The 21,265-nt window shown below is 38.8% G+C and overlaps 1 protein-coding gene across 1 annotated transcript in view; it reads right to left on the minus strand.

Annotated features, from left to right (window-relative positions):
* Nucleotides 1–348: 348 nt before the first annotated feature.
* Nucleotides 349–21,265, minus strand: part of Ets65A (DNA-binding protein D-ETS-3) — a 45,856-nt gene continuing 24,939 nt past the window's right edge. The window contains 5 exon segments of the mRNA XM_064687219.1: nucleotides 349–2,013; nucleotides 2,087–2,295; nucleotides 9,541–9,730; nucleotides 15,249–15,296; nucleotides 17,179–17,238. Of these exon segments, the coding sequence (XP_064543289.1) occupies nucleotides 1,232–2,013; nucleotides 2,087–2,295; nucleotides 9,541–9,730; nucleotides 15,249–15,296; nucleotides 17,179–17,238 (1,289 nt within the window). The 3' untranslated portion in view covers nucleotides 349–1,231.

Consider the following 21,265-nt stretch of genomic DNA (forward strand, 5'->3'; position numbering starts at 1 on the left):
TAGTGAAATTGGGTATCAAAGGTTTTTTGGACGAAGTTTTTGGTTCAAACTCATTTCCAAGGATCCAAGGAAATTAATACGAAATATTAATAGATAATAATAGTTGAAATTTTCTCAAAATCCTCCCTGAAATCTGAAGCTCAAGACTTGTGCTGGGTCAAGGTCAGCTAATAGACGCTTATATAATGTGATTATTGGCTTTAAATAATTATCGGACCTTTATTAATTGTGCCACAAATCGATTCGTTCACAGTGTTTCGTAACTAAAGCGCGGAACTAAAACGCCTCGTGAAACTGTTTTCAATTGACAACGAAATAAAGCGCAAGTGAAGAAAGCAAAAAAGTTCATTTCCAAACCGAAGGCTGAGCCGACAAGATGAGGTGGATATTTTTGGTGCTGAGTGTCTCCATGGGCCTCGCTCTAGTGTGCGGAAATATCGATGGGTGCACGCCGAATGGCAAGGCTTGCATTTATGACAACAAGTGCTGCAGCCGCAAGTGCAATCTCTACGGCACTTGCAGCGACAGATGGAGTGTTCCGTATAACAAAACAACAACATTGCCACCATAGTCGAAATGGGTTACTTAATAAGCAGAATGCCGAATAAAAGCATCAATGATTAAACGTATAAAATGTATACTTATTTATATACATATATAAATATACGAACTGTCATTGTTCGGCTTTCTTCGGTCTAAGTTTAAATCCACCCGTTTTACCTGCAATTCGACGTCTTAATTTCTAACTTTATTGATATTTATGGGAGTTTATCGAGTTAAGTTTCATTTTGCTCTTGAATAGCTTCATAAGAAGTCTGGGAAATGAGTTTGAGCCGAAAAACTTCTAGCACAACATTTTTGATGCCCATTTCCACCAAGGAAGGTGGATTTGGCGAAAAGTGTGCAAAAGCTACTCAAATGAATTTGAACAAAGAACTTTTGTAACTTAGTTTGAGATTGATCGATTGGCAAACAAAAAAGTTTCACGCAACTTTTTCCACTATTTTTCCACACTTGCGGGTGGAATCACAAAAGGTAACTACAGTAAACATCTGTTGATCAGTCAGGATAAACATTCGTCTATATATAGATATATATTCTCGATCAGCAGCTTTTGACTGGTTCTTGAGCTATTGGCTATGAGTAAAATCCGCTGTTTTCTGGTTTTGGTTTTTCTTTTTTTTCTATTGGTTTTCTTGTTACTTTTTTTTTCTGGTGGTTTTGGTTGCACTTACAATAAAAACGTCGCCTGCTCGCCCTTCATGTCCAGATAGTCGTACAGTGTGCGCTCGCTGCCGGCGCCATAGCTGCCGGGATATGCGTGACCGCCGCCGCTGCTGCTGCCGTCCGGCGCTGCGTCGGCGGGCGTGGCCGCTGGCGGTGGCGGACCGGCGCCCAGACTCAGACCGAACTTCTCCAGGTGGCATCATTTGAGCAGCGTCGGCAGGCTGCTGTTCATCAGCCGATTGCCCACGACCAGCGAATTGAGCGTCGAATTGCTGCCGCCCACGCCCACACCGACGCCCACGCCGACGCCGACGCCCATGCTCATGCCGTGAACGCCGAGACCAAAGCCAGCGCTGGCATGTGCCGGCGCCGCATTCAGATTCTGGCCCAGACTGGACTCCAGATGCGACTGTCCGGCATTCAGATTGCCGCCGCCGCCGCCGCTGCTGTTGTTGTTGTTGTTGTTGGCGGTGGTGTTGTTGTTGTTGCTGCTGCTGCTGGTGGTGTTGTTGCTGCCGCCGCTGCTGGTGGTGCTGGTGGTGCCGCCGCCGCTGCCAAAGCCGCTCATAATGCCAGCGCCGCCGGCGACGCCAACGCTAACCGCGCTGCTGGCGCCGCCAGCGCCGGCATTGCTCTCATATTATGATGGTCATGCGTAGTGCGGATAGGAGCTGAGATGCGGCGCCACATGCGAGGGCGTCACATGGCTCATCGAGTGCGGCTGATACAGATTTGTCGCCGGACTGCCCCAGTTGCCCCACGAGGCGGCCGTCGGAAATATGGAGGCTGCACAAAAAAAAAAAACAATTCAAATCAGATCAGTAATGGAACGCAACGGGTGACTGCAAGCGAAACGCACCTGAGGACGAGGTCATGCCATGATGCGGACTCATAAACGAGCTGAGCTTGGCGCTGTGATGATATGGCGTCATGAACAGATCGCTCTGATACTTGTAGGTGGGATCGCTGGCCGCCGGCTGTGTGGCCGCCGCCAAACCCTGGAAATCAAATTTGTACGCATAGCGCTTGCCATGCACCTTGGTCATGATGTTCTTGTCATAATAATATCTGCAAATATAGAGAGTGCCGAAAAAATACAGTCATAACTGGCTTGGGCGCAGCATTTGTAGATCACAGAAAATTTAAGTAAATTAAATTAAATAACGCATAAGACGCCCGACTTAAAGACACACTAAACCCAGCCTCGGCCCTGAATACGTTCGGTGTCTATTGTCCGATCGTAAGGAAATTTTTGAGGCATAAATACCAAGGCACAAAACTTAACCTACATACATATGTTATTTTTTAGAGAGCTTTTTATAAAGTAAAATATTCTGGACCTTTATATTCTAATCGAGCGTCTACACACCAAATTTTGTGTCTCTAGAGCTTATAACTTCCGAGTTATTCTTAAAAAAAGGATTGCAATATCGGTTTTTATCGATTTTTATCGAGTATTATCCATTATTATCGATTTCTTACCAATTATTATCGATGGTTATTGATTTATTTTCGATTATTATCTATGTATTATTGATTCTTATCTAATTCTTATCATTTTTATCGATTTCTTATCGATTATTCTCGATTATTATCGTTTAATCGATTTGTTATCTATTCTTATCGATTTATTATCGTTTTTATCGATTTATTCTCAATTTTTTTATCGTTTCCTTATCGAGCTATTTTCGATTTTTATCCATGTATTATTGATTCTTATTGTTTTTATCGATTTCTTATCGATTATTCTCGATTCTTATCGTTTACTCGTTGTCTTCTTTATTCTTATCGATTTCTTATCGTTTTTATCGATTTTTTCTCAATTTTTTGTATCGTTTCCTTATCGATTTATTTTCGATTATTATCGATTTCTTATCGATATTCATCCATTTCTTAAAAGCGAGGCAAGTAATTGATGATTTATAGCAAATCTTTCAAAACTCTCGCTCATTCCGCCTATATTAAAATCATTTCCCTTCCCGAGGCCATCTCTCATTAAACTACAACATGGCTGGATTCTCCCTTAAGACCGTTTGCTAGAAGAGTTTTCACCGTAACAAACTACTAGAGAGTCATTTTTCGGTGGGGTAATGTTTGCTGCTGCCAATGTGGGAAAGCCAAACAAAAGACTGAGCGCATAAATAATTACAAAATAATGCGCGCTTTATGCGTTTTAAGTTAATTTGCTGACATTAGGCGATTTTAGTGCTAGACTTTGGCCAAACATCCCAACCCAACCCCGGCCAATCCCAGCCCAGACCGACTTGCCCTCAATCTCTGGCCCCGCAATTAAATGGCAAACGCCTTGCGCATAAACTCAAACAGAAATATTTCGTGGCTCAGGGCCAAGCCAAATTGCTTGGGCAGACAGCCAAGCAGCGGGCGGGCGGGTGGTCGGTCGGTCGAGCGGACGGAGGCCAGGCTTGGGGGTAGACAAGACAGACGATTGCCCGAAAATTTCTGTTTGCATTGCTAGGGCAGCCCGAAAAGTGATTAAGTCAGCTGCGTACTGGGTAAACTAAACAAATAACTGAGCGATCTGTGATAAACTACACTTACAGCAGAGTAGGACGCTGGTTCAATGTCAGGTCGAAGGTCACAGCTACGATGTTATCACAAAAGTAAAGTTGATATTTGGGTACTACTTATACATGCTTACCAAATTTACACAACATTTTTTTAATATCTCGTATTTTTACATATCGCTCTTCTATGCAATTCTCATGAATTCAGCTAAGCCTTACAGGCGAAATAAACTCTCTTCCTCTCTCTCTTTCTTTCTCTTACTCTCTCTCATTCTCTCTCAATCTCTCTCATATTGATTATCTTATTTAGTCGAACTTACTAACTTTCTTTTTCTTTTGTCTTTCAGTGAATTTTTGGGTAAGTCCACTTTAACATTTACATTTATAAACTGGAATACATCTATATTAAACCAATGCATATTTGGACACGGTTTATTTCTAGCATTAATAATAAGCTTAAAGAAATTTATTTAGACTTCAATATCGTTTTTTCATACTTTATCTAAATGGTCATGCTTTCAATATATATATATGCTCGGCAAATTATATACTTATAAATATATATACCCAGACTTTGCCCGTGATACGTTTAAAAAAAATTATCTCAAAGATTTTTCAAAATGAGTTTGAAACCGATCAGACTGTATACAACATTTTACATGATTTTCGTCTAAAAATTACGTTCCCAGATTTAAATATCTAAATACTCGAAGGGCCATACCATGAAGAAAAATCTAAACTTCGTAAAAATCGGTTGAGACTTGACCGAGTAATGGGAGTGGGAAATTTCAACCCATGTCCATATAGGATTTCAGAGGGTAAAATTGTACATGAATTTCGACCAAAAATTATGTTCCCAGATTTAATTGTCAACTTTTTCTAGGGGCCAAATCAAGATTATGTCATGAATTTCGACTAAAAAATGTGTGGTCAGATTTAAATGCCAGATTATTTTAGAGGGAAAACCATGAAGAAAAAACTAAACCTCGTGAAAATCGGTTGAGTTTTGGCCGAGTTATAGGGGTGGGAAATTTTGGCCCATGTCTATATACGAATCCTAGGGGTAAGATTTTGACATGAATTTCGACTAAAAAATGTGTGGTCAGATTTAAATGCCAGATTATTTTAGAGGGAAAACCATGAAGAAAAAACTAAACCTCGTGAAAATCGGTTGAGTTTTGGCCGAGTTATGGGGGTGGGATATTTTGGCCCATGTCTATATACGAATCCTAGGGGTAAGATTTTGACATGAATTTCGACTAAAAAATGTGTGGTCAGATTTAAATGCCAGATTATTTTAGAGGGAAAACCATGAAGAAAAAACTAAACCTCGTGAAAATCGGTTGAGTTTTGGCCGAGTTATGGGGGTGGGATATTTTGGCCCATGTCTATATACGAATCCTAGGGGTAAGATTTTGACATGAATTTCGACTAAAAAATGTGTGGTCAGATTTAAATGCCAGATTATTTTAGAGGGAAAACCATGAACAAAAAACCAAGCCTCATGAAAATCGGTTGAGTTTTGGCCGAGTTATGGGGGTGGGAAATTTTGGCCCATGTCTATATACGAATCCTAGGGGTAAGATTTTGACATGAATTTCGACTAAAAAATGTGTGGTCAGATTTAAATGCCAGATTATTTAAGAGGGAAAACCATGAAGAAAAAACTAAACCTCGTGAAAATCGGTTGAGTTTTGGCCGAGTTATGGGGGTGGGAAATTTTGGCCCATGTCTATATACGAATCCTAGGCGTAAGATTTTGACATGAATTTCGACTAAAAAATGTGTGGTCAGATTTAAATGCCAGATTATTTTAGAGGGAAAACCATGAAGAAAAAACTAAACCTCGTGAAAATCGGTTGAGTTTTGGCCGAGTTATGGGGGTGGGAAATTTTGGTCCATGTCTATATACGAATCCTAGGGGTAAGATTTTGACATGAATTTCGACTAAAAAATGTGTGGTCAGATTTAAATGCCAGATTATTTTAGAGGGAAAACCATGAAGAAAAAACTAAACCTCGTGAAAATCGGTTGAGTTTTGGCCGAGTTATGGGGGTGGGAAATTTTGGCCCATGTCTATATACGAATCCTAGGGGTAAGATTTTGACATGAATTTCGACTAAAAAATGTGTGGTCAGATTTAAATGCCAGATTATTTTAGAGGGAAAACCATGAAGAAAAAACTAAACCTCGTGAAAATCGGTTGAGTTTTGGCCGAGTTATGGGGGTGGGAAATTTTGGCCCATGTCTATATACGAATCCTAGGGGTAAGATTTTGACATGAATTTCGACTAAAAAATGTGTGGTCAGATTTAAATGCCAGATTATTTTAGAGGGAAAACCATGAAGAAAAAACTAAACCTCGTGAAAATCGGTTGAGTTTTGGCCGAGTTATGGGGGTGGGAAATTTTGGCCCATGTCTATATACGAATCCTAGGGGTAAGATTTTGACATGAATTTCGACTAAAAAATGTGTGGTCAGATTTAAATGCCAGATTATTTTAGAGGGAAAACCATGAAGAAAAAACTAAACCTCGTGAAAATCGGTTGAGTTTTGGCCGAGTTATGGGGGTGGGAAATTTTTACCTATGTCTATATAGGATACTAGTCGGTATTCTCCGTATTCTCCAATGGCAGGTATAAAATTAATTTATCTCACAGATCTTTGAAAATTTATTTGAAGTCAAACGTTTTTCGCAATTTTTCCACACATGCGGGTGGAATTTCCCGAAAACTACAGTAATAAGTACAGATATACGCTCCCTTATAATGTTTTCAGACTATGTATATAAAGATCTAACGCATACCATATATATTGTTTATGTTGTTATCTTTAAGAAACTGTGTAGATTCCGCGTCTCATTAAATGCCCTCCCTTTGCCTTTAATTATTTATGTATTCAAAATTAGCATAATTATTTGACGATCTGAGCAGAAATACTCATTCAAGTTTTATGCTTTTATTCCTTTATTGCAATTTTATTGCACATATCGAATTTGGTTTATGCGTCGCTTTTGTTTCGCAGCAGACAGAAACAAAACAATTAAAAAAAAAAAACATGTAAATTAATTTAAATTTCAATGCGCACAGTAATTTTTTTTAAATATATATTTTCACTTTTTTGCCTGCGCTATTGGCCATAAATTATGCCAATTAATGGCATAAATTAAAGGCAGCAACAAAAGACAAAGGCCCCCTTGGATGGGGTGTTGGGCGGAGAGGGGAGGAGGGGGGAGGGGCGGGGTGGTGTGAAAGCAAACAATCAGAACCAATCAATGGCTGCTGATGGACGCGGGGCACAAAGCACACAATCAGCGAGACAAACAGCCGAGCAAAAAGGATTAAAGTAAAAGCCATTTACACGCATTATGTGTGTGTGAGTGTGTATGGCTGTGTGTGTGTGTGTGTGTGTGTGTGTGGCAGGCCAAGTGGCCAACAAAAGGGCAGCCGGCTGTGAATAAACAAGGCAAATGAAGCATTAAAGCACTTGTCCTTGTTGTCTTTATGTGGCAAGCATCTACATTTGCTGCTCAGTTTTCATTTACACACACACACGCACACACGCGAACACACACACTTGCGCACACACACACTTGAAGATATGTGCAGCATACTTTGCAGCGCTCACATTTCTTAGCACACATGAAAGCAGAGACGGCGACTGTGTTCAATTGAGTTGAAATGTGTGAAAAATAAAAAAAAAAAATATATAAGTATTAAAATAATATCTCTGCCGAAGTTTAAATACCCTTACAGACAAAAAGCAGTTTGGCCAACTTAGCTTTTTTCTAGCCAGATTTATTTATTTAAAGAGACCTTCAGCCGCAAATAGTTGAAATTTTAAGCTGAATTTTCAAATCTGTTTTTTGCCAATCTAAGCTTAGCAAGCTAATTCAGATAGCTTTAGCCTTTTCCAACATTGGATTTATGGGCATTTGGCAACACTGGTTGCCATGCATGTACTTTTCTATTCTTCGGCACGGAAAATGTGGAGTATTTTTAGCTGCAAAGTCGCGTAAAATAGATTTTGATCGAATCTTCGCAGCTTTCAATTTCTGTGATGTTTTGTGAGTGTGCAAGTAGAGCTTGGTATTTATTGTATATACTAATACTAAGTTTATCTAGTATATTTTTAGTATTTTATACTTCTAGTTAATCGTTTGTTTACTTTTGTAAATTGTGGAAATTTGATACAAGGCGAGTCTTTGAAGACATTTTTAAACCCCTTCTTCCATCTTCTTAAAAGCCTAAAAAAAAAACCAAATACTTAAAGTGTTGGAAATCAACAAAATAGTATATTTTTCAGCACTTACATTGCAAGTCTGCCTTTAAGAACTAGACTAGGTGCTGGCTTGCAGTTAAATAGATTGGCAAGTGGAGACACATGATAATATTTGATTCTTTCATTTATTTTTATTGGGAGTCTAGTAAAGCTTGTTATTACAGCATTTGTTTAAGATACCTTTTTTTAAAAATCCTATAATTTCTCTAAAGCGACGGATTTCGCCGGGTTGAATGAAGAAACTAAACATTTATCGTACAAAAACCCATTTTTGTCAAGATGTTTTTATAGAAGCTAGCTATATAAATAAATGTTAAAGTGAGTCGATCCAACTATATCGACACAGCTGTAAATACTGATCTAGTATATATTCTTAATCTTAATAATACTTAAAAATATAACTTTTATGGCAACAGAAGGGTTCGCTTCCTGTCGAAATTCGAATACCTTCTGTTAGGGTATTCAAAAAGGATAACACACAGCAGACAGACAAAGAGACAGACAGACAGAGAGACAGAGAGACAGGCGGGCAGGCATAGGACGTGTTGACGCTTCCGCACATCATCAAACAAAAAAAAAGGCTTTCCTTTGCTTTGTTGTCGCTTATCCAACACTTTTTACATTTATTTACATGTTGATTGTCTGCCTGCAAGTGTGTGTGCGTGTGTGTGTGTGTGTGTGTGTGTGTGTCTATTGCAAATTGGCTGCGAGGATTCTTCCACTTGAATTGTCAGCTTCTCCTTCATTGGCACTCATTGGCCCTGGCCCGCCGCCTGATTGCAATTGACAGTTTCAAGAAGTGGATCACAAGAATAAAAAAAAAAAGGGTTGCCATCACGTTTGCACAATTCTTCAGAGCTGGCGCTGTGTGCTTAGCAAATTGACCGTTGCGCAAATATTTAAATAGTTGTGCATATGTTTCTGGCAACGCTGCCCAAACCTAACAGTTGTCCAGGCCAGGGCAGGGGCAGGGGCAGGGGCAGGGTCAGGAATGGAACAGAGATTTGTGACGGGGGCCAGTGTTGTGTAGCGTTGGGTCAGCAATCACATTTGCAGCAATTAGATTGCCAGATTTCATGTTTTATTGGCATTTTTGATTACATTTTCGTAGCGGGCCGAAAGCAATTTCATATTGAATTTCTTTTTGCGAGGGACACGCCCACAGGCGGAGCAGTGTAGGTAAACGTTCGCTTATGTTGTTGTTTTTATCATCCGCTTATTTGGTATTTTCTGCGCATTTAGTGGACCAATTGTTAGCAAAAGCAGCCAATCAGCCTCGAATCGAATCAATCGTTATTGATGAGACTCTCCGATTTTGGGCTCGTGTTGGGCACAAATTGCACACATGCCCACATTTTTGGTCTGCCCCAGAGATAAACTGCGAGTACTTGGACTAATTAGCAGCACTTGAGCGAACAGAACAAGAAAAAACAAAAAAAAAGAGGAGGATAAACTAAAAACAACCCCTGAAATTAAATAGAAATTTGTCATCTGTCTGTTGCTTACCTTAAGGCGCGACTCAGCTTGTCGTAGTTCATGTTGGGCTTGGATTTGCGCTCGCCCCAGCGTCGGGCGACCTCATCGGGATCGGTTAGCTTGAACTCGCCGTTGGTGCCCTCCCAGGTAATGCAGCTGGCATTGTTGGAGTCCGACAGCAGCTCGAGCAGGAACTGCCATAATTGTATCTGTCCCGAGCCTGTAAGCAGAAGGTGTAGTAGAATTTATACGTGCACATATGTATATTATGGAAATATAAAAGCATTCTTAATGCCAGTATTTTGCCAGCCTAAATGTCCGTCAAAAGAGCATATCCTTTAGTCCCGCTGCTGCTGCTGCTGCTGCCAGCGGGCATGGAATTATGTAACTTTGACTGCGCCTCGTGGCCAAAAACTAAGCATTTTGTGGCATGCAAAAGTGCCATAAAGCATTTCCGACACGCCGACGGCGACGGGGAAGGCGACGGCGACCTCTTGACCGCGACCGGCATCTCCACTTGCCAGCAGGCTTTCCCCGATTTATTTATGTAATATAACAATTCGATAAATTAGCGAGACTTGAACGTTGTGGAAAAGTTTTTGGTAATAAGTTGAAGCCAGAGGAAATGACATTGCATGTAAGTGAAATGTAAGACGGCATATCATGTATGTATACATAATATATATGCTAATATCTAGTATTATATGTGAAAAATTCTAGAGCGGAAAAGCGGTTTCTTACTATCACAAATTCATTTTGATGGGCAAATGGTTTTTAAATTTGAACGGGGCTTAACGTAAGCTGACATGAAGTTAAAGTGTGCTAAATTTTTTCAACGAAAACACGCAAGTGTGGCAACGCCATTTGAAAAAGATGGCAACACACTTTCGACTAATTGATAAAGCAGTTCAAAATTTAAAGAGCTCTGGGTATAGTTGTTACTGTCAAGTAGTTTGTCATTTAAAAAGGTGGCAGCTCCGCAAAATTTTGTGCATGTCAAACATTTACCAGGTGGATAAGTTGTCTAACTTACTTAAACAGACAACCTAGGCTGGTATTAACGAAAATGTTCTTTCAATATCACAAATGCATCTATGATAGAACTATGGTTTTTAAATTGAATTGGGTTGACGTAAGTTGGCATATAGTTAAACTGTGATGTTTTGTATCAAAATAACAAGCGAGTATGGCAACGCATTTTCGACCAGGTGACAGGGCAACTCAATAATATAAAGAGCTCCTCTGTAATTGTTAATGATTGATTGATGATTGTTTAAAATGGTGGCAACTCTGCATACTTTTATGCAAGGCAATCATTTACCAGCTAGATTATTAGCTATCACAAGTTAGTTAACGATAACGTGCTTGACAACATGTTAAAGTGACTGTTAAATGTATTCCAAACAAATTCCTAATCAAAAGTCCATGTCAAGCTCAAGATATGCGTTCTGGCTCTTTAACTCGCAGTTAGTTAGCTCTCTCTACAATTCAGAGATTCGCTCAACCATTTCATGTGCGCATCTTCAGTTGACCTTTGGCTTTTTAGCAGCTCGAATCACAATTGCCCAATGTCGTCGCGTTCATTATGCAATAATATATTTATGAGTATACTTTGATTTTTCCTTTGTGCGTGCCGAAACATTTACAAAATTATTATTTTCGCATTGTGCAAACGATTCGGCACGCATTCAACGCAGACATCATAAATCGCTTAATCATTTGGCAATTAGGCCCAGCCCCAGAACAAAGTCGGACGCCCTGTCACAAAAATAAAACAGAAAAGAACACACACACACAAAGGGTGAGGGAGGCAGGGCAAGTCTGCAGGGGATGAAAAACCTGACAGCCCTGGGAAGTTAAGGTTGAGTTTCCTTTTTTTTCTTATTTTCTTTTTTTTTTTTGGGTGGTGGCTTTGAGCGCTGCTTGTTCATGTGTGAGAAACGTCATGAATATTGCGTTAATTGCAAATCATGGTCAAGAGAATGTGTTAAGTGCCAACACGGCGACGACAAGGATGATGTTGATGATGACAACGACAAGAATGCATGAATGATAACCCAACCGGTTGGACTCTGGCCAGCCGAAGGCGTGGCGAGCAATTGACACGCTATTAAGTCACAATAATAGACAGAAGGTGTTCCTTTTCACGGGAATACGAACAGCTAATTGACACGAAGTTAACCTGTAGTCAAGCAGTTGATCGAGCCATAAAACAAAACTTAAGCGATTTTAAAGATATCTTTTTCATGGCTTAAACTCTACATTAATTCTGCCTCAACAATATATGCAATTTATGCTTAGCACTTTTTTGCCAAAAATAAAATATCTTTAAATTAAAAATATATATAAACGAGAAAGTAGGGATATCTTCCGAAGATCTAATACCCTTGCAGTGCAGCACGAACTTGCTGAGTTTGTTGAAATTTTTATGAAAACAGAATATTTTGCCATATAAGATCCTACTTTTCCACCAATCTTTCCTATAGCAGCTATATTATATACTGGTCTAATGTTAATAAGATTTTTCATACATGCAAGGGTAATAAAATTGTTTGTTTCCTTGAAATCTTCAAAATTGATTTCTAATGTCAGTGACAAACTCTATCTTAAAGAATATACTGAGGTTATTAATTTTTCGGTCGAAAATATTGCCAAGAAAAGCGAAATATTTTGACTCATAAAGAGGCCTTGTTCCTTGTTAATGTCAGACTTTATTTTAATTTATTTTATTTATTTAACTTATTTTATTTATTTTATTTTTTTAACTTATTTTTTTTATTATTTATTTTGTGTATTTTATTTAATTAATTTATTTTATCTATTCTATTGTTTTTATTTATTTATTTTTTTATTTGTTTTATTTATTTTATTTTATTTTATTTATATTATTTTATTTATTGTATTCATTTATGGTCGAAAAAAACAAGTGTCTCATACATCAAATTATAAAAATTAAATGCTAAAATTCTAATTAGAATACACAATTTTCCAATAGGATCAACGACCGATGAAGTTGTTTTATTTGCCCTTCCATAACTAAGGCAGAACCCAGACGATTTTGAGTCTAGGTTTGTTCCCCAGATTCTGCATCCCCAAACTTGCATATTAAAACTTATTTCGGACATTCTTTTTGCAATAAAAAAGTAGCTGCTAGCCGAGCACGCCCTTTGGCCAATTGGCGGGGCAATTTGGCCACGAAAGGCGTCGCGGCGTCGCCTCTGAGAAATGTTAATTTAATATATTAAGCGAAAAAAAGGCGAAAAAAAAACGTGGAAAAGCATAAGTAATTAGCTCGAGGAGTCGTGGAAAGTGTGGAAATGTGGCTTTGATGTGCCGACTGAGGCTGCACTTGTTCTTTTTTCTTCTTTATTTTTTTTAATTACAAACTAGTTTTGTGTGCTGCGGCCTGGTAATTATGTCACGACTGGAGCAGCAGCTAGTTTTAGGGGTTTTTCTCGCTAGTAGTTTTATATTTTTTTACACTGTTTTGCTTGCATGCACAACTTGCAGCTGTGTCTGAGGCGGGCGCATGCAAATGAGGCACGAGGCGGGAGGGGGGAGGGAGCGAGGCGCGATTCTTGCAGCTTGCAGGCAGGCCGAGACCGGACTTGGCTAACAAAGCGGTTCCGTGTCCAGAGGAAGCCATAATTAATCAAAAACAGCATTTTTGCCACCCAAAAAGCGAAAGCGCAGAAACCACATGTGTGTGCGTGTGTGTGTGTGTGTGTGTGTGTGTGTGTGTGTGTTTCTCAGTGAGCTTTTGCGATTAACTTCAAGTTGAAGTCAACTTGGCAACGGCCTAAACCTAAACAACAAACACGTAGCTTGAGCTTGAAAGAGACAGAATACCTCCAACGAGAAAGAGAGAGAGAGAAAGAGCGAGAGAGAGAAAGAGCGAGAGAGAGAGAGAGAGTGTGAAGGCGGGAGCAATGGCGCTCGGCTCGTGTAAATGTCGCGCCGGAAAATGTTGGGCGTCTGAGTTTTTATGCTAATTCCGTTTCAAACGCCATGTTTGGGGCGCCGCTTGTGGGCGTCGAGGGGTTGATTATTTTTAGGAGGGGGCGGGGTTAGGGGGGGGGGGTGGCTCGACAACCCCACAAGAGTGGCCAACAATGGCGGCAAAGCCCATCCTGCCGCAGGATCAATAAAAATTATTGATTTTCCTCAAAACTTTCATTGCATGACGGCCAAATTCAATTCCAAATTAAAGTTTGTCGAATTTCCATGCAATTTCGAATTGTGGTACACAATTGTGTAGAAGAGCTGCAAATGTGACCATAATCGATAGTTTCGATAGGCCAATTCGATAATTTGTGATGAAGTTATTCAAGTCTTGGCTTAAATGCTTTACAATTACCAGAGAACGTAAAAATAAGTATACAAAATTATGTTTAAGCCATATTATTAGGTTAGAAAATAAACAAATTAATTGATAATTATCGATAGTAAATCGATAGACATATCGATCAGTTCTGAGAAAGGTTATAAGGCATTGTTCCTTACGATTTTAAGAAACCAAACATATAAATACTTTAAAATATGTTTTATCCATAATTTTTGTTATCAAAATAATCAATTCAATTCGAAATTTTGGATTATAAATCGATGAACATATCGATAATTTTTGAAAAAGTTATCTAAGTCTTGGCTTTAGTTCTTGACAAACTTAAGAAATTAGAAAAGAATTACTTTGAATTATTATGTAATCAAAATTATCGATAACAACTACATAGCTGGAAAACGATGCCTTTAATGCAGCACTTGAAGATGAGTTAAAATAGTTGATAGATAACCGAATATTATCGATACTTGAATAATGAAAATAGTTGATTAATAATCTAACTCCAAGCTATATCTATATAGTATTATTATCAACATTAATTATAGCTTTTATCATCGATAACAGATAAATAGTTAAAATCGATTTACTTAATGCGAATATAAAATAGTTGATAGATAACCCAGTTCTAAGCTATATCTATATCTATATCTTATTATTATCGATATTCCCTATAATTTTTATTATCGATAACAGCACGATAGTTGCAATTCGATTTCTTTAATGCATATCTATAATAGTTAACGGATAATCTAGCTCTAAGCTGGTATATCTATATAATACTGCTTTAAAAACTTGCCCTCTTTACATTTAACAGATTTTTTTTGAGGCATGGGACCATTTGCGCTGCTCTCTGGCTATTAATCATATGTGATAAGTGCACACCTACTTTTTAACCCTTTGTCAAACCCTTTTTAAAACTAGAAAACGTTTTTTTTTTTTTCATTTTGTAAAGTCAGCTTTTTGGGCGCGTGCTGGACAGACAACGGCAAATGCTTAAAGTCAAAAGTTGGGTAGAACGAAAAAGAAAACTGAAATCAAATAAAAAATAATTGCCTGGCCACGCCCACAGCAGCGCTTAGACACACGCACAGGCGATATATGTGGCGAATAATAAATTCTTTACCCGAAAAAAAACACCTTTCGCATAAATTAGAAAAGTGTAAAGCCCGTTCCAGGGTTCAGCTTTAGCCCCCGGTGTGCATGCAATGGGTTAATTTGTTAGGGCGCGCCGGTGACTAACGGCCAGCCGAATCTCGGCCAGAAATTGATATGATAATGAAGTGCAGCCAGAGAGAGAGCGAGAGAGAGGGGGAGAGGGAGAAGGGAGGGGTGTTTTTGCCCTTAATCAACTTAATCTAAGCACCTGTATCTTTATGCTTTTGTGATTTTCACTCACCTGAGCTGGCCAGCCTGCTGCTGGTGGGTCCGAACATTTGATATGGATCTGCAAAGAGGGTGGCAAGACATTAGTTTTTTAGTTTTTTTTAACTCCAACTCCAACTCGATTACTTTTAGTGCATTTTACGCAAATGTTAATGAAGGACCTGCCAAAACGGAATACATTATATATTGTGTGAGGGCGAGAGCTCGAAAAAGAAACGAATTGTACGTGGGCAAGTTACGTTTCCGCCGATGAAATGAAATGCATTACCGAAACTGCACTTACACACACACACACACACACACACACACGCACATACATATCCATTTCACTTATTATCCGGCGCGCGTTTCCTGGCTGCGCCGCGACTGAGCCAAAAAGCTTAGCATACTTTCTGGCGCGGCAGCTAGCTAAAGGTTAGAATGTTGCCAACAGCATCTTTGACGCAGCTCCGCAGCACAATTGTCCATAATTCGCATCATTCAGAAAAAGCATATATATATATATAGATATACATATATATTCATCAGCAAGCATTGTTTTTTATACCCCATCGAAAGAGGCCGTAAAAAAGGTATCATATTTGTAAGCGAATGTATGTAACAGGCGGAAGTAAGCATCTGCAAAGCCATTTGCCCTTTAGAGATTCTTTTTCAATAGGAAAAGTCTGACTATAAAGTCTAAACTATAAAATTGACAGACGTGAAATGGTAAATATTTATTCTCTTCTATCATACGCTTCACGCGTTTATCAATATATCGATAAATATCGATTTTGAGACTTGCTTTTTATAGCTTAACTCGATAATTATAAAGGCTACATACACCAAATTTTGTATGTAGCTTCTCATCAAACATACACAGTTAGGAAATATCACACTTTATGCATATCTATCAAAATTGCTCAGATTTAAAGCTAAAGCTTTGTGCTCAGGTACGCACACACTTTTCTATGCCATAGTTAAGTCCTGAAAATTTCATTAAGATCGGACCAGAAACATCTGAGTTACTTTGGGTTAGTTTGCCACAGAAAAGAGGAGAGTGTATATTTCTAAGAAGAAGCACAGCCTATGTAAAAGACGCTAATATGTTTGTTGCAGGGTATCTGCTAGTCGCGCACTGCCGTCTACAATGCTCTGCTTTTGTTTTCGCCGGGGCCTATTGTTCGCGCGCTCTGAACAATTTAATGCGCCGCATAAACAGGACCGACGGCAACTTTGGCAGGCTGACTGACTGACGGACGGACTGGCTGGCTGGCACGCGTCTTGTTCGGCCACGGCCGTCAAATTTGACAGCAAAAATATATATAAAAAAAGAGGCAGAAGCAAGCCAAGTTCTCGGCATCGTTTTGAGTGCGTCTGGGGCTGCGCTCTAATTGAGAATCCTTTATGGTATTTCAATTGTTTCCATTACGCTTCAATTCGAATGTGAATGCGAATGTGAATGTGAATACGAATGTGGCGCACTTTTGTTTCCATTCCAGCTCAAGTGGCGTATTTAAGGTTTGATTTGCGACAGTATTTTCCAAAAGGGGATTTTACAACACTTTAAAGCGCACGACCAAAAAAAGTTGGGGTGAGGTAAAAGGACATAACGCACGACTGGCGGTCGCACACTCTGACTCTGGAGTGGACTTGGCATTGAGTGGTGGTATTTGTTTCAAAAATATAAAGTACAAAAAAAAGAAACCAGTGCCCGAAACTCGAGTGGCACTTGCAGCGTGCGCACAAAACTTTATTAGTGTTGGTAAACAGAGAACAGCCTCGCTTGCTGCGCGCCGTGTTTATGTTTGAGTTTGGGCTAAACAAAGCGGCACGTGAACTCAAGCACCTTCTCTTAATATGCCTTTAATGCATCCAAACAGCGAAAGGTACTTAACTTGTTTTTTTCTATTTTCATTTATTTTACCTACATTTAGGGTATACATATAATAAGTAGTACTCACCAGGTTGCCGTAGTTGTGTGTGCGGATCATGTTTAATACTCAACGCATTCGAGCTGTAGCCTGCAAATATTGCATACAAATTTGAATTATATTAGAAACGAGTCTATTGGGAAAGTCAAATATAGACGTAAAATATAAAACGGGCAAATTACAGTAGTAGAATCAGGGATACAAATTATAGAACGTAAATGTAGAATGTAAAAGACAGATGAGATTCTAGCCTAGAAATGTTATGAATATTCTTGATGTGCATTAACAGGCAATTGAGCTAGATATGTGAGTCTATCTATCTGTACTTTCTGTATGAACCCATTCATCTCAGAGGCTATAAGGTCCATAAGTAAACTTCAGTTTTTCAGAATACAATTCCTTCTACGCATACATTGTCCATGTCTGTCTTTATAGATGAATATATGTCCTTGTGTCTTTCCTCCCCATCCTCAAATTTTTAATGTAACTACTAGAAAACTTTATATTTTTAGCTAAGCCTCTTATTTATCTATCTATTAAGCTATCAAGCTACATCAACATCCTCTCCCCCAATTTGAATCGAAAGTAGCTTTAAGCGAGTTGTTTTTGGGTACTGGAGGTAAAGTATTATCAAAATATTGATTTTTGGTACATATATCTATAGTTTAGACTGTATTAAGCTTTTAAATTTCATAGCGAACGAAATAACGAAAATTTGACATTTTATGGTTGCAGTTTATTGAGTGAAAAGAACTTAACTAAGATTTTCAAATGCTCTGTCTCGGCAGACTGGCAATTTTGTGTGAACTTGAGGAAGAACTCTCTGTAAAAGATATTGCCTGGGCTATCTGAAGAGAAATTGATCGACATTCTAGTTAATATTATATAGTAATAATATTAGCTGGTAAAACACTGAAACGCTTTTCGTATACTAGAACAATTATTTCGATTTTGCGAGTCAAAACTAAAACTTTTTCAGTCGAAGAAACAAGCTCAAGCTGATCGTGCTCACTTCAAACTCGAACTATTTCGATTGTACCCGAGTTCATCATTCAAACATATATTGCCTCACATACAACACAAACGCAGTTAGCTCGAACATGTTGCTGAGTCGAGCAGTTCGAGCTTCGTTTGTGATGAATATCTTGCGGTTTTTTGGATCGTTTATTCAAACACTGATTTAGTTGGATAATCGAAAGACGAGTATGTCGAAATTAACCGTTGCAGGTCTCTGTCTGATAAGTGTTTGTGTCGTCTCTTGCATAAATCTCATTAGCCTGTCTGATGGAAAGCTAGCCAGGCGTAAAGTCAACCAGTTGTCAGTTAATATTGCGAAACCCATAACACTTGTCATTTAAACACAATCAAAGGCATCAAACTCAGCCGCAGCACAAACATTATCATAGTTCTGTCATCAAAGCAAATCACAGCCCAAAGGCTATGAGAGACGCGGAGGAGCGTGGAGCAGGGGGGGGGGGGGGACTGTGATATGAGCAATCCTCGCCAGCGTCGGGCTCTTTCATTTTAATGGAATATGATTGTATGGCAGGCAAAACAATGCCGCTGGCAATTCAATTTAAAATGCGATGAGATCTCTGCAGAGAGAGAGAGAGAGAGAAGGGGAGAGAGGGGGGGAGAGTGTCAAAAAGCGTTGAAAGTTGCGGCAAACTTCACGCTCCATACAAATTAAAGCCGCAGGCAAAGAACTCCGGGCCCAGGAGCATGGCCGAGTGATTGTGCACCGCCCGCTGTTGTTTTCGTTGTCACTCATTGTGCAAAAAATACACAAAAAAATATCTACAGAAAAGTAGAGAGCGACAGAGAGAGAGAGAGAGAGAGAGAGGGAGAGAGAGGGGGAGGGAGGTGTATAACTTTGCTCTGTGACATTTTGGGTTTTACGCTTTTGCGTGGCCACTCAACTGCGAAGCGCACAAAAGATGCCCGATTGCATTCGAGCGGGGGGAGGGGAGAATTTGTAAGGGCGGGGGGTGGTTGGGTTGGGTTGGGCTTTCTGTTGTCAGTGCCGGGCTGGCAGCTAAACACGCGCAGCCAAGCTGAAACTTCATGTTAAAACGCTTTACAGTTTGTCGCTCACATTTGTAGCCGCAAGGCAAAGATCGCGTGGGTGTATAGTGGAAAGTTGTTTTTGTTTTATCCTTTTAAAGGGTATTATAGGTTTGTCCTAACATGTGCTAAAAGGAGAGATTCTATGAGGCATACATATATATATGCTTGATTATACGAGTCGACATAGCCAAGTCCGCCTTTCCTTCTCTTTCTTTCTATGCAAATTAGTGTCTCAGTTTTAAAGCCTTAGAAACTTTACATAGATCTGTATTTTTGTTGTAGGCAGCACATATGTCGAAACGGTCAGAATCGTACTACTATATCATATAGCTGCTATAGGAATAATAGGTCAATTTTCCAGATAACTTGACTAGACTCGACCTCTATTAGTTTAACCAAGCTCTCTTTATATGAGCCATCCTTTTCCTTATACTTATCATTATCCTTATTATAACTCGAACTTATCCTTATCCTTACTATAACTTCGAGCTACCTACCTACCTATCCTTATCCCTATCCTTATCCTTATCCTTATCCTTGTCCTTATCCTTATCCTTACTATAACTCGAACTTATCCTTATCCTTACTATTACTGCGAACAACCTATACTTTTCCCTATCTTATCCTTCTTATAACTTTGAATTACCTAATTACCTTTGCTTATTCTTATCTTTATCCTTATCGTTATCCTTACCCTTATCCTTATCCTTATCCTTACTATAACTCGAACTTATCCTTATCCCTACTATAACTTCGAACTACTTACCTACCTATCCTTATCCTTATCCTTATCCTTGTCCTTATCCTTATCCTTACTATAACTCGAACTTATACCTATCCCTACTATAACTTCGAACTACTAACCTACCTATCCTTATCCTTATCTTATTCTCATTAACCTTACTAAAACTATCTGACTACCTATCCTTATCCCTATCCTTATAATAGCTATATATAATTACTATATCGTACAGATCTAGAGACAGAATGGATCTAAAATTGAGCTTTTATATGAAAAAGTGTTTTGTTTCTTCAGATATCTTTATCCAACTCATCAATTAGGAGCTTCACTAATTCCTTCACATATCTGCCCAGTCTCAAGCCCCTATTCTAACTTATTTAATTTCCTTTTAAATTGTTATTAAGTGCCTTTCCTAACTAGCCTAATGAGCAGGTTCTTCAGTTTGGTTAAGAGTCAGACCCTATGCATGTCTCCACGCTTCATTTGTCACCCCTTCGCCACGTCCCCGGCTGACTTTTGGCTGACAGGGACACGTGTAGGCAACACCTTTTCGATTTTACATTTCATTTTTTGTATTTTTCCCATTCAGGCTTGTTGAGTTTATCAATAGATTGAACAGCATTTTGCACGGTTCGTTGGGCGCCTTTCACTGTGTGTGCGTGTGTGTGTGTGTGTGTGTGTGTGCTGTCTCTTTTGCATGCTAATCAGTGTGTACACATGCATTTATTTATTTATTGGCTTTTCAAGTGCTCTTGGCTTGATTTGTGGCCAATGATTTCATATAACTTTTTGAATAGATCTTTTCGTAATTTCATATCATTCAAACTTTTGCAAGTGGCAAAGTTTTTACAATTTTGTACATTTTATGGCTGATAGGAATTGAAAGAGGCTTTTGGCAATATTTTAATCCCAACGAATGAAAATCCTTAAGCTAGCTAGATGTCTTGCGAGAATATTCGGATAAGAAGCTTAACTTTTAAAAGTTGCTACAATAAATGGCCTCAAAATAATTATTTACAATTATTAAGATATTAAGCTTCCTTTTCTCCTAAAATTAGGATTAGCTAACATATTTTTCAACATTTTGAATTGAGGAAAAATAATAATATCTCAGTTTTCTCCACTTTTTTCTAAGCTAGGATGGAAGCGAGGACAAAAAACATTTACACATTTTAATCAACTTTATCAGAAATGTTTTTGTCTCCTAGTTTCAAGTCACAATGAGCTCTATATTATTTCTATTTGAGAGCTTCAAGATTTCGAACCATTTTGCAACTATTATCCTCTTTAGAACTCAGAAAATGATCT

This window comes from Drosophila montana, unplaced genomic scaffold (assembly GCF_035044405.1).
Source record: "Drosophila montana isolate Dmon_TW-CO22-7 unplaced genomic scaffold, ASM3504440v1 contig_1455_1, whole genome shotgun sequence".
NCBI classification, from domain to species: Eukaryota; Metazoa; Arthropoda; class Insecta; order Diptera; family Drosophilidae; genus Drosophila; species Drosophila montana.